This window comes from Strix aluco, chromosome 3, assembly GCF_031877795.1.
Source record: "Strix aluco isolate bStrAlu1 chromosome 3, bStrAlu1.hap1, whole genome shotgun sequence".
In the NCBI taxonomy this organism is placed as follows: domain Eukaryota; kingdom Metazoa; phylum Chordata; class Aves; order Strigiformes; family Strigidae; genus Strix; species Strix aluco.
Window position 1 is genome coordinate 17358090 of NC_133933.1, and position 16296 is coordinate 17374385.

At 58.6% G+C, this 16296-nt stretch overlaps 2 protein-coding genes across 2 annotated transcripts in view; both read left to right on the top strand.

Annotated features, from left to right (window-relative positions):
• Window positions 1-5652, top strand: part of LOC141921578 (uncharacterized) — a 70436-nt gene extending 64784 nt beyond the window's left edge. Inside the window, exons 8-17 of the mRNA XM_074820500.1 lie at window positions 75-221; window positions 955-1046; window positions 1276-1437; window positions 1522-1631; window positions 1992-2187; window positions 2395-2494; window positions 2622-2767; window positions 3375-3466; window positions 3553-3711; window positions 4072-5652. Of these exons, the coding sequence (XP_074676601.1) occupies window positions 75-221; window positions 955-1046; window positions 1276-1437; window positions 1522-1631; window positions 1992-2187; window positions 2395-2494; window positions 2622-2767; window positions 3375-3466; window positions 3553-3711; window positions 4072-4078 (1211 nt within the window). The 3' untranslated portion in view covers window positions 4079-5652. The remainder of the gene's footprint in view (window positions 1-74; window positions 222-954; window positions 1047-1275; window positions 1438-1521; window positions 1632-1991; window positions 2188-2394; window positions 2495-2621; window positions 2768-3374; window positions 3467-3552; window positions 3712-4071) is intronic.
• A 1986-nt stretch (window positions 5653-7638) lies between these two features.
• Window positions 7639-14894, top strand: LOC141921580 (uncharacterized). The gene is made up of 14 exons (XM_074820501.1): window positions 7639-8240; window positions 9585-9761; window positions 10126-10167; window positions 10337-10421; window positions 10896-10962; window positions 11696-11787; window positions 12017-12178; window positions 12263-12372; window positions 12733-12928; window positions 13136-13235; window positions 13363-13508; window positions 14106-14197; window positions 14284-14442; window positions 14803-14894. The coding sequence occupies exons 1-14, from the start codon at window positions 7747-7749 to the stop codon at window positions 14807-14809; spliced, it is 1929 nt and encodes a 642-aa protein (XP_074676602.1). The 5' UTR covers window positions 7639-7746; the 3' UTR covers window positions 14810-14894.
• Window positions 14895-16296: the final 1402 nt, after the last annotated feature.

Consider the following 16296-nt stretch of genomic DNA (forward strand, 5'->3'; position numbering starts at 1 on the left):
GGTGCTGGGAGGAAACCTGCCGCGTGAGGCAGAGAGTCCGGGAGGGCAGAGGGTCCCCGCTCTGCCGCCCTCAGGCTGCTGGTGCCGGGTGGCCGCTCGCCGGTGGCCCTTTCCGCCGCGGGGATGCTCTCTAAGCGCAGCCTGGTTCTTGCAGGCTGATCCCAAGCAAGGGCCTCCAACAGCCCCATCTACCAATGGAGGGGGACTTTGCCACTCACCAGGTGAGTTTGGGGACGAAGGGCAGGGAGGGCCTTCTTTTCTCCTGGACCGGCACGTCTGCACAACTGAGGATGCTGTTGCTGCTGCCCTTTGGCCAGAGAAAATCGGTGCCCATCACGCTGCAGCAGGAGAGAGCTGAGCGCTCGGGACCCTTCGACAGTGCTGAGCACTCGAGGTGCTGCCTGCCTGAGCTCTGTCCCCAGAGCCGGGCACATGGGTCCCTGCTCCTCGGCCAGAGCCGGGAGGAGCCGTGCTCCCTTGTTCCCTGAGTGTCACCCCGCAGGTTGGGCACCCCAAGGGAGGACGGATGTCACCCGGACGAGCAGGGACACCCGCTGGGCAGCGGCCGCTGGACGTGATTCTGCGGGACAGGGAGCCTCCCTCTGCTGCGGCTCGCGGCCTGGGGGAGGGCAGGGCGAGGGCTGGGCGGGGCTGTCCCGCTGTCCCGCCGGTTCTCAGGAGACTGCGAGCCGGAGCCGCTGAGCCAGAGCCCTGGTTCCAGCTGCCGGCTCCCTGCCCGTCCAGTCCCGCCGCACCGCTCAGCACCGCGCTGCAGGCAGGGCAGGGCAGGGCAGGGCAGGCTCCGGGAGCGCTGGCCTGGCGGTTCCCACTGACGGGCTCTTGCTCTCTTTCCCTTTGCAGCGGGAGGGAGCGGCGGCAGCACCAGCAGGAGGAGGAGGGGGCTGCCCTGGCCGTTTGCGCTGCGGCGGAGCCCGTCCGCTGCCCCGGCGCCAGGGCAGGCGGGCTCCGGCTGCAGCAGGGCGCTCTTTGGGCAGCCCCTGGCAGCCCTCTGCGGGGAGGCCGGCACGCTGCCCCGGCCCATCCAGGTAGGCCAGCCTGGACAGGGGGGCCCCAGCCCTCCCTGTGGCTGCTCCAGAGCCACTGTCCCCAGCGGCTGCGGGGGTGGCTGGGGCACGGGGCTTTTCACCCACGGCCACCGCTTCTGGCGCCAGACCCTTTGCGGGTGGGGGGGGGAGCCCAGCCTGGGACAGAGCTCTGGCCTCTGCCGTCACTTGTTTCTTCAGCCAAGCAGCTGTCCTCCTGCGTCTCCCGCAGGAGCTCCTGGACATCCTGCACCAGCGAGGACCGTCGACGGAGGGGATATTCCGGAGATCCGACAGGGGGACGGCGCTCCAGAAGCTGAAGGAGGACCTCGACCGCGGCGCAGATGTGGACCTGGCAAACCAGCCTGTCATCCTGCTGGCTGCCCTCCTGAAGGTGAGCGCTTCTGCCCTGCAGCTGGAAGAGCTCCTGGCTGGCCTGGAACCTTCAAAGGCTCACCTGAAGCCCTTGGCCTTGCAGGACTTTCTCCGCAGCATCCCGGGCAAGCTGCTCGTTGTCGGCCTCTACCAGGACTGGATGCAAGCCATGGAGAGGCCAAGCAAGGAGGCCAGGGTGGAAGCGCTGAAAGTGTGAGTGTGGCCAGCAGCCTGCCTGTTGAGTAGGGAGTGGCAGAGTCCTGGGACTTGCCTGAAAAGGGACGGGCTGCTTAGAAGGTTGCATTTGCTGGCAGTTCGCATTTGCTGGGCTGGGGTTGCATTTTGGGGGAAAGGACGTGGGCAGGGAGCCTTCCCTTGCGTGGGCTTGGGTGAAACCAGGAGCTGGGAAGCAGCAGTGTGTTTTCTTCCTGAAGCACACGAGCCCTGATCGCTGCCTGAGAGCACCTGGAAAGTGGCACAACACAGACACTGGCTCCCACCTGCCTTGTGCAAGCTTCGGGGACAGCTGTGGGCAGCATCTGCTTCCTTAACGTTGTGTTCCTGCTCCCTCAGGGTGGCCGAGAAGTTGCCTGCAGCCCATCTCCTCCTCCTCCAGCGCCTGATCTCACTGCTGCAGAACATTGGCCACCACGTGCCCACCAGCAGAATGACCTCCAGCAACCTGGCCATCTGCCTGGGGCCAAACCTGCTGGGCCCACCCGACGAGGACCTGCTCCCGCTCGAGGCCATGCTGGAGGTGACCGAGAAGGTACGCTGTATTGACCGGCTGCCTGCAGCCTGCCTGGACCCTCAGAGCTTCCTCCTCTCCTGAGCAAATGCCGGTGGAGTGGCTGCCTGGAAGAGCAGCCCCACAGCCACAGCCACAGCCTGTGCAGAAGCAAGGGTCAGGAGCAGGAAAGGCTGCTTGGCACATTTTCAGACACCTGCGCTGAAACCAAGGCTTTGATGTGTGCAGGTGAAGCTGCTGGTGGAATTTCTCATTGAGAACGGCAGTGACATCCTGGGGGAGGAGATGGCTGTCCAGATGTCACCAGAGCCCATGGGCAGATGCACAGGTAGGAGGAGGGACTGAGGGCTGTCACAGCCTGAGCAGACAGCGGGGGTAGGGCTTCCTGTGGGTTTTGCTTTAGCTGTTGTCCACTTCCAACAAGTCACTTGGCTGCACGTGCTTTTGCTTTCCAGAGCTGCCTTTGGGAAGGGAGCATGGCCCGGCAGGTGAAGCAGTCGCACAGCTCCAGGCAAAAGCCTTCCTGGATGCACCAGCCTCTCTGCTCAGCCTCCAGAGAGCAGCAGGGGCAGACGCGGTGCTGGGAGCAGAATGGGCGGAGGTATGGCAGCTCCACGAGCGCTGCAACAATGTGGCTTAGGTAGGAGGAGGGGAGATGCTGCTGGGTCCAAGCAGCTGCTGTGCCTCTTCCTGGCATTCGATCTCTTGTGGCTTTGCATTTTATTTCACACCACCGCCCCCCCCCCCCCCCCCCCCCCCCCCCGGAATAGCACGCTGTAAGGAAAACTGGCAAGGTCTTTTCTCCAATGCCTTAGGCATGTGCTTAATCAAAGGAAATACCTACAAAATGCCACAGAAAGATAGATTTCAAAAGCAAAGCCTCCCACCGCACAAGGTTGTAGTGCACCAAATGGGCATCCACAGAGCTCTGTCTTGGGAGGGCAGAAGAGATTCTGGCAGAAGGAAGTGGGCCAGCCTTCTCTTGCCCGGCAGGGGATCGCAGGCTCTCTGCTGAATGGCCCCACAAATGAACTGTCACACCCCCACGTGAACCCTGTGTTCCAGAGTGAGATCCTTGGGAGAAAGGGCTAAATGCAAACCGGCCAAAGGGATCTCCTCTGTAGAGCTAAGGCAGCAACGTGCCAAGCAGTTGCTTACTACTTCAGGGCATCCCTTGCCACCTGCTAATGACGACCTTTCTGTTTTAGGCACCCGTTGCTCTGTCTCCAGCCACCCCCGCGACCACGGTAGAGGCCCTGGGATGCGCAGAGGAACCAAAGAGCCTCTCAGAGCAAAGAAGGTAAAATGAGTCAGCTTTGGTTAAATCAAGAACTGATTCCGATTGATCCTGGCTTTACCTGTCTAATCATGCTGTGGGATGGAAAGGTTTGCAGGCTCCCGCCAGGAGAACGCCAGCCAAAGGAAAAGAAAGAGAGAAGAGGCCTGGGCAGAAGAGACGGAACCCCACCAGGCGAAGAAGAGAAGAGAGGAGAAGATGGGCACTGCAAGAAAAGCAGGGAGGTGCAAAAGATCAGGAAGCCCCAGGTGTGTACCAGGCTCTGCTGCCCATCTTTGCCAACTCCCCACACTGCTCTAAGTCAGTCCAACTCACTGGCAAGGGACGGCGAGGGGATGGTGCTATGCAGGGTTTGGAAAGAACGCCGTGGCAGCTGCCCAGGGGAGCCCTGCTGTGTGGCACAGGGGCACTGTGCACCTCTGCACCTGCACAGCTCTCTAAGGGCATTACCCATGGGGATAAGGGGCCGGAGCCACCCCAGAGCCAATGCCAGCAGTAGCTCTCTTCTGGGATATCAACAATTCCTGTTTCCCAAAGAAAGGGGAACCAAGCCATGCCTGTTGCTGCCTTTGTGGCTTTACCAGTGCTTTCTGGCTCTGTTGTTGTAGGTGCTGATTTTGCTGTTACTGGTTGAACCCGTGTGACTCCTGGGCTCCTGCAGTTAATGTCCGCAATAAAAGGACATTTTCTCTCTTCTGAATGTGTGTGCCGTACGATATTCTGGACGAGGTAGACGTTGTTTTGTGATGCATCCTTGTGGAGGAGTTTGGGATCATCCCTTGCGCCAGAATCCTTTCCAGCAGGCATCGGGGCTGAGTTGAGGTGCTTGAGGAGTCAAACCAAAGCACAGCATCCCATAGAACCGCTGAGGCTGGGAGGGACCTGTGGAGGTCCTCTGGTCCAACCCGCCTGCTCAAGGAGGGTCACCTAGACCAGGTTTCCCAGGACTGTGGACTAATGGGCACGTTCCCTGTCACACAGAGCATCTCACGGGCTAGAAAAGGGATGCTCTGGAGAGTTTCTGGCAAATCTCTGGAGAAGAGCTTCTCCCCGCCCCTCCACCAGGGGCTTTTTCGGCTCTGGTGCCCTTCCCAAGGACAGCCCCACCAGGTGGGTGCAGTCAGCACTGCAGGAAAGAACAGGCAGCAGCCACCACAGTCAGCACTGCGGGAAAGCTGGGACCGCGGAGACCCTCCCAGGCTCTCCAACCCCAGCCTAGCCCAGTCCAGACAGCGTCCACAAGAGTGGTCTTCCATCCCTTTTCCCAACGTGCTGAACTGCCCTTAAAGCGTTAACCACCGGGCTGAAGTGCTAAGGCTTGGACAATAGGCCCAAGCCAGAGTTGACCTATAGAGGAATCCTGTATATTTTGTACCTGATAACCGTTGTGCTAGTAGGTATTGTACTAGGTTATAACAAACCGCCTATCCTGATGTAAAAAGCGCTAAAGTGTTGAAGTGTTGAAGCCTGAACAACAGGCCCCGAGCCAAAGCTGCTAACTTAGTATGTAGTCATTAACGATATGTGTATGGTCATTAATGAAAGATGTAGCTTAGATATCATAGACTCCTGACTGATGATGAATGTAATGGAAACATGTCTATCCTGAATGTATCTTTCTTCTTCTTGGCATAGAGGTAAGTTAACAAGGCCATGAAGCCTGCTGTCCGGCCTTGGGACCAGACGTGTGGCCTTGTTCTAAAAAGAACATAAATAAATTAGATAAGCAGGGAAACTCCCTTAGCTTCTCCCTTGAGCCCTGGCCAGGCTCCGGGGGAATCTAATGTGAGAGTGAAACCAGATGTTCCGCTCAAAACAGAGGTGCCAGCTGTTCTGGCTTGCTGATTTTGGGCTATATAAGGCTGGACCCGCTCACAGCGACTTTGGAAGCCTCACCTACGGGTGGACGCACCGCGTAGGATTTCCCACTTGCCGGGACAGGCTCTCCAAATCCTCGCTGTAACCGGGGCTGCCCAGCCACTGCGGGTCTGGATGATGGTGACGTATGCAAGTGGTGATGGATCTTTCTTAATCACTGTTCTCTCCCTCAGGTAGTAATGATTTGATGCATGACCCTGTATTTTCCTATTTGTTTAAGTGCGCTATTGTGTCTTTTCGTACTGTATGTTTTCTGTACTATTCTGTTACGTTATTTAGCTATTTCCAGTAAAATACGCCTGCTCTCTTCACTCTGGTGTCTGAGTTTAATTGGTATCCCTAATCAGCAAAACACGGGCCCACAATCTTTCTGGTTGGAGTGTAAAATAGCCAAAAGATGCCCATTTCCTGCATTTTTCCTGCAAAGACTCTGATTTCCTGCATTTTTCCTGAAAAGGGCAGGTTTTGAACTCTCTTCATCGCTCCTATTTTAATCAAGGCATCGCGCAGTATCAACAGTTCCACCAGACACACGCCATCCAAAGCTGACTATGGATCCCCTTTTTGCCACGGGGAGGGCCTTTCGCACAGACGTGTCCCTGGCTGTGCTGGCTGCTCGGTGGGTGAAGGTCATGGCTCACAGTGGAGTCTGTCTTTCGCCACGATGGTCATTTCCAGGGAGAGCAGCTTGTTGTATTGACCAGGACCCTACAGGGAGAACAGAAGGGCAGGGATGCAGACGCAACACTTGCCACAAGTCCAGCGGAGCAGCTTGCTCCAGCGCGGCCCACTGTGACTTTCTGTGCTGCTGGAGCTGTGCGGATGCTCAGGGGACAAAGGGTTAAACCTGAGTTACCTGCATGAAATACAGCTGTCGCCAGCCTCGGTGCAAGCTGACGCAGGAGCTGGTCCTGACAACCACCAACCCAGGGCACGGAAAGCTTTGAACAGCTGTGACTGTTCTGGAACAGACCGTGCCACGTGCATCCGCTTCTATTAACAACTCTTCTCCTGCAGCGGAAAAGGAGTTTGAGATCTTGCTCACGGCTACAGGAGGACGGTGGTGGCCTCGGATGGTGCGTGAGGCTCGGGGCTTGCCTTGCCTATGAGCAGCTGTGCCCCCAGAGTGACAGAGGAAAGGCTTTCCCTGGGGAAGAGCCATCAGCGCCCATTTGAAATGGAGGAAAACTTCACTACGGTTTTGGTTGTAGGTGGAAAGCTGTGGGTCAGGGAGGAATTCTGCATCTTCCATAGCGTAACAGAGGCAACTGGCTGTACAGCAATTTTTTGGTTTGTCTAATTCTTCCAGGAAGAGTCTTATGCTGGTACCGAGTAAGGCGGAGTGTCAGACAAAGTAGCTCATTGAATGGGCATGATACGGGGAAATTTACTTGGCTATTAAAAGCCCCATTGCTCTAGAAGTTGCATCTTTTTTCTCTAGTCCTTTCTCTTGGAAGGGGGTGGGCGGAGGGGCATGCAGGGTTTATCTTCATACCTCCTAAAACCTGCATTGTAACAGTCAAGACAGAATATGCCTTTCTCCTGTACCTTCTCTTTTTTGAACGTGCTGAATTCAGTCAATTGCCCACTGAGTTCAACAGCCACCTCTGATTTTTACCCTTCGGCTGAACAGCTAGATGCAGCCTCCCATCACTGGTGTTAGCACCATTAATGCAGATCATCTGCTCTCTACTACTCTAGGCTACCTACTATCTAACAGTCTAGGCAAGAGTACAGCCTGATACAACGTTGCACGTAAGGTCAGTACTACCAAGGGGTGTGACATTCCAATGAAAAACAAGAGAGCCTGTACACCTTTTAATGGCTTGAAGGGATGACAGGGAGAAGCACCGTATTTATAATACACACACACACACACACACACACACAAGTGGATCTTCCCCCTCAATTTCTGATCATTCTGTGAGAAAGCCGTGCGCCGCACGATGCACGCGCTGTCCACATTCAGTGATGCGGATGACGGGGCAGAGCACACCCTCAGACAGCTTGCAGAAGGCACACGACCGGGAGGAGAGGCTCCTGCAGCCGGGAGTTGTGTTGCCAACCAGAGGGCCCTTGACAGGCTGGAGAAAGGGGCTGCCAGGTGCCTGCTGTCGTTGAAGAAGGGGAAGAGGGAAGAGCAAAGTGCTGGACCTGGGCAGGAAGAAGCCTTTGGAGCCGTATGTGCTGGGGGAGACCCAGCTGGAAAGCAGCTGTGCAGAGCCCTGGGGTCATGGTGGACCCAAAGTTGAGCAACTTGGAGCCAGCAAAGTACCCCTGGGGCAACGGGGGCTAAGTGCATCCCGGGCTGCAGCAGGCAAACCACTGGCAGCAGGCGGAGGGAGGGGGTGCTTCCCCTCTGCTCTGTCCTGCTCTGGGCTCCCCAGCGCAAGACAGCCAGGGCCATGCTGGAGAGAACCCCCAGCACGAGGCCCCGCCCACTTTCAGTTGGGCTCCCAGAGGCGGCCATTTTGGAGCCAGCAGCCACCAGAGCCGGCAGCAGGGGGCTGTGCTGGCACGGAGCAGCGCTGGCAGGAGGCAGGCTCTGGCCGAACAGCGCTTCCCGGCACCGGCACCCCGCTTCCCGTCCTCGCTGTGACCGGCTGGGCCGCATCCCAGAGCGGTGCAGAGCGAGGGTCCTCCTGTCCCGGGCAGGATGGGCCAGGCCAACTGCTGCTGGCACTCCAGGTAGGATCCCCCCTGCGGCTCGGGGATGGGTGGGCACGGCCGGGCCCCGCAGCCGCGGCCTTTCTCATGCCCGCCGCTCTCTGCTCCGCAGGGAGGCTCTCACCGACGCCGAGGCGGTGCTGAGCACAGACGTGCGGCTGACCCGGGGCCGCAGGAGGAGCGAGAGGCGCCTTCTCCTCCTCCAGGAGGAACTGGTCATCGCCAAGTTGCGGTAAGACCCTCAGAGCCCCACTGCCTTTCCCCCATCCCTGGCCCTGCCACCAGGCCAGGGACACTCTGGCACCAGCCCCAGGCCCTGGGGCCTTGGTGCTGGATGCACCAATGTCCATCCCAAGGTGTCCTGGTTTAGCCAGGATAGGGTTAAGTTTCCCCAGCAGTGGGGAGGGAGCTCTAGCCGGGTTATTCAATACCATGCTGACGTCAGGTCCGGGCGCCCAAGCGCGGGAAGGTTGGTAAACGCGTGGGGTGGGGTCGCTTCCCTCACCGCTGTATCTGTATATCCCTTGTTCTGTTTATTGTTATTACTGTTATTGCTATTGTTATCGTTCTTGTTGTTCGGTTTGTTGCTGTTGCACTGTTGTATCAAACCTCTCCTTATCTCAGCCCCGGGGTCTGTATTTCACTCCCTGCCCCGTTCCGGTCGGTGGGTGGGTGGGGGAGGGGCAGCAGCAGCGTGGTCTCGGGTCCCGGCGGGGCCTAAACCACCACAGCCTTTTTGGCGCCCAACGTGTGGCACGAGAGGGTTGAGATAAGGACAAAAGGAGAAGGTGTGTTAGAGCCATCTGTTAGGAGCCATTTTTCTGGGTTTATTTGTATTTGTTTGATAAGGAACATTTGCAGTGCTGGCCAACTTGCTTGCGTGGTGGGGCTGGATTAATCCTTATATCCCCTGTGTGTTCCCAGTGCTGGTGTTTGTTATCGGTGGAAAATGTGTCAAGGGTTTTATTTTGCTATACTGGCTAGTGACTGCTTATAATGTGCTTGCATCACTGCTTGTGGGGGTGAACCGGTACCTGTTTGCTGCCTGGGCTTTCGTTAGGGGTCTCACCGCCTCTGTGGGTGAGCCAGGGGAAGAGATGCTCTCGGTTTTTGAGAGTTTTAGCTATCCTTGGAGCACCCAGGCCAGTGTGTTTGCGGCACAGCGCTTTCTGAATGTCTGCCAGATCTTGTTTTGGGCCATGCGGTACTTCTCCAATAATGGCGCCACCCAGAAACCTGCCCCGAGGGCAGATAGCTATAAATGGCAAGGTGTGTGGGAAAAGATGGGCAAGTGCCTGAGTCAGTGGTCACCCCCAATGCTTTGGGATTTCACTCCCAAACAAGTGCAGAGTCCTGATAAACTGGTGGAGTGTTTGGAAAAGGTGTGTTGCCAATCTGACAAACCCCGGGAGACACAACTCGTTGCGATGTGCTGGGGGCTTGCCCATGCTTACTGTGTCATCTTTAACACTGCTCACTTTAACCACCACAGAGGGGCAGGTGGGGGGCAGGGCTCTGCCAGAGGGCACCCCAAGGCAGCCACCTCCAGCTCACTGCTTGTCTCTCTTCTCCGCAGACGTGGCACCACCCTGCACCCACAGCTCCGCCTGGCCCTGGACCAGCTGTGGGTGCTGAGCAGCGGGAAGGAGGCAGCGGGGGACGTCAAAGAGGAGGAGGAGGAGGAAGACAGCGACGAGGACAGGACCTCCATCATCTTCATCTGGCCCAGCGGCACCTGTGTTGCCACTTTCGGGTGAGTCGTGGTGCCACGTCCCACGGCCGGGCAGGAGAGGGTCCCAACCGTGCCCACACCACCCTGTGAATGGCCTCTGCCCTCCGTGCAGAGCCTGGGCAGGGAGCGGGCAGCACGCCGGCAGGGAGGGATGGGGGTGCGTTTCCACATCCTGCATCCCCTGGTCACCTTTTGGTCCCCAGAAGGGAAGGGCAGGGGCAGCTGCTCTGGCAGGACACAGGGAGCCAGGGCTTGGGCAGCACCCCTGTCCTGCCCCACGGGGCCTCGTGCTGCCCCTCTGCCCTTCCCAAGGGGCAAGGCTGTGCCGCGACCCAGGGGCTGGGGGGCAGCGGGGCCTGACGCTGGTTCTCCTCTCTTTCTGCAGCTCCCGGGCACTGAAGCAGCTGTGGCTGGGCAAGCTGCTGGGGTAAGCTAGGGGGGTGCTTCAGGCGCGGCCGGATGGGGCAACACAGCTCCCCAGGTGGGGAGAGCTGCCGCCGCGGCTGCGGGCAGCTCTCAGGCAGAGCTGCCTGAGAAGGGAGAAGAGGTGGCTTGGGGCTCAGCCAGCTCTCTCTCTGTCCCTTGCTGGTGCACAGGACACCCGAAGGAGCCACGGGAGCCCGCGTGACCGATGTCCCATCGATCAAACTCCTGCAGAAGGAGCTGAGCCGACGCCATGCCGTGAGTGTCTCTCTAGTCTGGCCACTGTCCCCGAGCGCTGGCCCTCCAGCCGAGCAGCAGAGGCATCGCTGCTCACCTCCTTCCACTCTTTCTCTCCTGCCCAGTGGAAGACATTCAGCGCCAGGAGCCTGGAGAGGCTGATGGAGGACCAGGCAGAGGTGAGAACGGCTGCCTTTCACCCGCCTCTGGCTGTGCCGGGGTGCCAGGGATGTGCAGCGAGTGGGGTGAGCCTGTGCAGGGGGGAGGGAGGGTCCCGCGGTGCCACCCCGGGCGCAAAGAGGCTTGGGGAGCCACCAGGAACGCCGCATGTCCCCGCTGGTGGTGCTGGGAGGAAACCTGCCGCGTGAGGCAGAGAGTCCGGGAGGGCAGAGGGTCCCCGCTCTGCCGCCCTCAGGCTGCTGGTGCCGGGTGGCCGCTCGCCGGTGGCCCTTTCCGCCGCGGGGATGCTCTCTAAGCGCAGCCTGGTTCTTGCAGGCTGATCCCAAGCAAGGGCCTCCAACAGCCCCATCTACCAATGGAGGGGGACTTTGCCACTCACCAGGTGAGTTTGGGGACGAAGGGCAGGGAGGGCCTTCTTTTCTCCTGGACCGGCACGTCTGCACAACTGAGGATGCTGTTGCTGCTGCCCTTTGGCCAGAGAAAATCGGTGCCCATCACGCTGCAGCAGGAGAGAGCTGAGCGCTCGGGACCCTTCGACAGTGCTGAGCACTCGAGGTGCTGCCTGCCTGAGCTCTGTCCCCAGAGCCGGGCACATGGGTCCCTGCTCCTCGGCCAGAGCCGGGAGGAGCCGTGCTCCCTTGTTCCCTGAGTGTCACCCCGCAGGTTGGGCACCCCAAGGGAGGACGGATGTCACCCGGACGAGCAGGGACACCCGCTGGGCAGCGGCCGCTGGACGTGATTCTGCGGGACAGGGAGCCTCCCTCTGCTGCGGCTCGCGGCCTGGGGGAGGGCAGGGCGAGGGCTGGGCGGGGCTGTCCCGCTGTCCCGCCGGTTCTCAGGAGACTGCGAGCCGGAGCCGCTGAGCCAGAGCCCTGGTTCCAGCTGCCGGCTCCCTGCCCGTCCAGTCCCGCCGCACCGCTCAGCACCGCGCTGCAGGCAGGGCAGGGCAGGGCAGGGCAGGCTCCGGGAGCGCTGGCCTGGCGGTTCCCACTGACGGGCTCTTGCTCTCTTTCCCTTTGCAGCGGGAGGGAGCGGCGGCAGCACCAGCAGGAGGAGGAGGGGGCTGCCCTGGCCGTTTGCGCTGCGGCGGAGCCCGTCCGCTGCCCCGGCGCCAGGGCAGGCGGGCTCCGGCTGCAGCAGGGCGCTCTTTGGGCAGCCCCTGGCAGCCCTCTGCGGGGAGGCCGGCACGCTGCCCCGGCCCATCCAGGTAGGCCAGCCTGGACAGGGGGGCCCCAGCCCTCCCTGTGGCTGCTCCAGAGCCACTGTCCCCAGCGGCTGCGGGGGTGGCTGGGGCACGGGGCTTTTCACCCACGGCCACCGCTTCTGGCGCCAGACCCTTTGCGGGTGGGGGGGGGAGCCCAGCCTGGGACAGAGCTCTGGCCTCTGCCGTCACTTGTTTCTTCAGCCAAGCAGCTGTCCTCCTGCGTCTCCCGCAGGAGCTCCTGGACATCCTGCACCAGCGAGGACCGTCGACGGAGGGGATATTCCGGAGATCCGACAGGGGGACGGCGCTCCAGAAGCTGAAGGAGGACCTCGACCGCGGCGCAGATGTGGACCTGGCAAACCAGCCTGTCATCCTGCTGGCTGCCCTCCTGAAGGTGAGCGCTTCTGCCCTGCAGCTGGAAGAGCTCCTGGCTGGCCTGGAACCTTCAAAGGCTCACCTGAAGCCCTTGGCCTTGCAGGACTTTCTCCGCAGCATCCCGGGCAAGCTGCTCGTTGTCGGCCTCTACCAGGACTGGATGCAAGCCATGGAGAGGCCAAGCAAGGAGGCCAGGGTGGAAGCGCTGAAAGTGTGAGTGTGGCCAGCAGCCTGCCTGTTGAGTAGGGAGTGGCAGAGTCCTGGGACTTGCCTGAAAAGGGACGGGCTGCTTAGAAGGTTGCATTTGCTGGCAGTTCGCATTTGCTGGGCTGGGGTTGCATTTTGGGGGAAAGGACGTGGGCAGGGAGCCTTCCCTTGCGTGGGCTTGGGTGAAACCAGGAGCTGGGAAGCAGCAGTGTGTTTTCTTCCTGAAGCACACGAGCCCTGATCGCTGCCTGAGAGCACCTGGAAAGTGGCACAACACAGACACTGGCTCCCACCTGCCTTGTGCAAGCTTCGGGGACAGCTGTGGGCAGCATCTGCTTCCTTAACGTTGTGTTCCTGCTCCCTCAGGGTGGCCGAGAAGTTGCCTGCAGCCCATCTCCTCCTCCTCCAGCGCCTGATCTCACTGCTGCAGAACATTGGCCACCACGTGCCCACCAGCAGAATGACCTCCAGCAACCTGGCCATCTGCCTGGGGCCAAACCTGCTGGGCCCACCCGACGAGGACCTGCTCCCGCTCGAGGCCATGCTGGAGGTGACCGAGAAGGTACGCTGTATTGACCGGCTGCCTGCAGCCTGCCTGGACCCTCAGAGCTTCCTCCTCTCCTGAGCAAATGCCGGTGGAGTGGCTGCCTGGAAGAGCAGCCCCACAGCCACAGCCACAGCCTGTGCAGAAGCAAGGGTCAGGAGCAGGAAAGGCTGCTTGGCACATTTTCAGACACCTGCGCTGAAACCAAGGCTTTGATGTGTGCAGGTGAAGCTGCTGGTGGAATTTCTCATTGAGAACGGCAGTGACATCCTGGGGGAGGAGATGGCTGTCCAGATGTCACCAGAGCCCATGGGCAGATGCACAGGTAGGAGGAGGGACTGAGGGCTGTCACAGCCTGAGCAGACAGCGGGGGTAGGGCTTCCTGTGGGTTTTGCTTTAGCTGTTGTCCACTTCCAACAAGTCACTTGGCTGCACGTGCTTTTGCTTTCCAGAGCTGCCTTTGGGAAGGGAGCATGGCCCGGCAGGTGAAGCAGTCGCACAGCTCCAGGCAAAAGCCTTCCTGGATGCACCAGCCTCTCTGCTCAGCCTCCAGAGAGCAGCAGGGGCAGACGCGGTGCTGGGAGCAGAATGGGCGGAGGTATGGCAGCTCCACGAGCGCTGCAACAATGTGGCTTAGGTAGGAGGAGGGGAGATGCTGCTGGGTCCAAGCAGCTGCTGTGCCTCTTCCTGGCATTCGATCTCTTGTGGCTTTGCATTTTATTTCACACCACCGCCCCCCCCCCCCCCCCCGGAATAGCACGCTGTAAGGAAAACTGGCAAGGTCTTTTCTCCAATGCCTTAGGCATGTGCTTAATCAAAGGAAATACCTACAAAATGCCACAGAAAGATAGATTTCAAAAGCAAAGCCTCCCACCGCACAAGGTTGTAGTGCACCAAATGGGCATCCACAGAGCTCTGTCTTGGGAGGGCAGAAGAGATTCTGGCAGAAGGAAGTGGGCCAGCCTTCTCTTGCCCGGCAGGGGATCGCAGGCTCTCTGCTGAATGGCCCCACAAATGAACTGTCACACCCCCACGTGAACCCTGTGTTCCAGAGTGAGATCCTTGGGAGAAAGGGCTAAATGCAAACCGGCCAAAGGGATCTCCTCTGTAGAGCTAAGGCAGCAACGTGCCAAGCAGTTGCTTACTACTTCAGGGCATCCCTTGCCACCTGCTAATGACGACCTTTCTGTTTTAGGCACCCGTTGCTCTGTCTCCAGCCACCCCCGCGACCACGGTAGAGGCCCTGGGATGCGCAGAGGAACCAAAGAGCCTCTCAGAGCAAAGAAGGTAAAATGAGTCAGCTTTGGTTAAATCAAGAACTGATTCCGATTGATCCTGGCTTTACCTGTCTAATCATGCTGTGGGATGGAAAGGTTTGCAGGCTCCCGCCAGGAGAACGCCAGCCAAAGGAAAAGAAAGAGAGAAGAGGCCTGGGCAGAAGAGACGGAACCCCACCAGGCGAAGAAGAGAAGAGAGGAGAAGATGGGCACTGCAAGAAAAGCAGGGAGGTGCAAAAGATCAGGAAGCCCCAGGTGTGTACCAGGCTCTGCTGCCCATCTTTGCCAACTCCCCACACTGCTCTAAGTCAGTCCAACTCACTGGCAAGGGACGGCGAGGGGATGGTGCTATGCAGGGTTTGGAAAGAACGCCGTGGCAGCTGCCCAGGGGAGCCCTGCTGTGTGGCACAGGGGCACTGTGCACCTCTGCACCTGCACAGCTCTCTAAGGGCATTACCCATGGGGATAAGGGGCCGGAGCCACCCCAGAGCCAATGCCAGCAGTAGCTCTCTTCTGGGATATCAACAATTCCTGTTTCCCAAAGAAAGGGGAACCAAGCCATGCCTGTTGCTGCCTTTGTGGCTTTACCAGTGCTTTCTGGCTCTGTTGTTGTAGGTGCTGATTTTGCTGTTACTGGTTGAACCCGTGTGACTCCTGGGCTCCTGCAGTTAATGTCCGCAATAAAAGGACATTTTCTCTCTTCTGAATGTGTGTGCCGTACGATATTCTGGACGAGGTAGACGTTGTTTTGTGATGCATCCTTGTGGAGGAGTTTGGGATCATCCCTTGCGCCAGAATCCTTTCCAGCAGGCATCGGGGCTGAGTTGAGGTGCTTGAGGAGTCAAACCAAAGCACAGCATCCCATAGAACCGCTGAGGCTGGGAGGGACCTGTGGAGGTCCTCTGGTCCAACCCGCCTGCTCAAGGAGGGTCACCTAGACCAGGTTTCCCAGGACTGTGGACTAATGGGCACGTTCCCTGTCACACAGAGCATCTCACGGGCTAGAAAAGGGATGCTCTGGAGAGTTTCTGGCAAATCTCTGGAGAAGAGCTTCTCCCCGCCCCTCCACCAGGGGCTTTTTCGGCTCTGGTGCCCTTCCCAAGGACAGCCCCACCAGGTGGGTGCAGTCAGCACTGCAGGAAAGAACAGGCAGCAGCCACCACAGTCAGCACTGCGGGAAAGCTGGGACCGCGGAGACCCTCCCAGGCTCTCCAACCCCAGCCTAGCCCAGTCCAGACAGCGTCCACAAGAGTGGTCTTCCATCCCTTTTCCCAACGTGCTGAACTGCCCTTAAAGCGTTAACCACCGGGCTGAAGTGCTAAGGCTTGGACAATAGGCCCAAGCCAGAGTTGACCTATAGAGGAATCCTGTATATTTTGTACCTGATAACCGTTGTGCTAGTAGGTATTGTACTAGGTTATAACAAACCGCCTATCCTGATGTAAAAAGCGCTAAAGTGTTGAAGTGTTGAAGCCTGAACAACAGGCCCCGAGCCAAAGCTGCTAACTTAGTATGTAGTCATTAACGATATGTGTATGGTCATTAATGAAAGATGTAGCTTAGATATCATAGACTCCTGACTGATGATGAATGTAATGGAAACATGTCTATCCTGAATGTATCTTTCTTCTTCTTGGCATAGAGGTAAGTTAACAAGGCCATGAAGCCTGCTGTCCGGCCTTGGGACCAGACGTGTGGCCTTGTTCTAAAAAGAACATAAATAAATTAGATAAGCAGGGAAACTCCCTTAGCTTCTCCCTTGAGCCCTGGCCAGGCTCCGGGGGAATCTAATGTGAGAGTGAAACCAGATGTTCCGCTCAAAACAGAGGTGCCAGCTGTTCTGGCTTGCTGATTTTGGGCTATATAAGGCTGGACCCGCTCACAGCGACTTTGGAAGCCTCACCTACGGGTGGACGCACCGCGTAGGATTTCCCACTTGCCGGGACAGGCTCTCCAAATCCTCGCTGTAACCGGGGCTGCCCAGCCACTGCGGGTCTGGATGATGGTGACGTATGCAAGTGGTGATGGATCTTTCTTAATCACTGTTCTCTCCCTCAGGTAGTAATGATTTGATGCATGACCCTGTATTTTCCTATTTGTTTAAGTGCA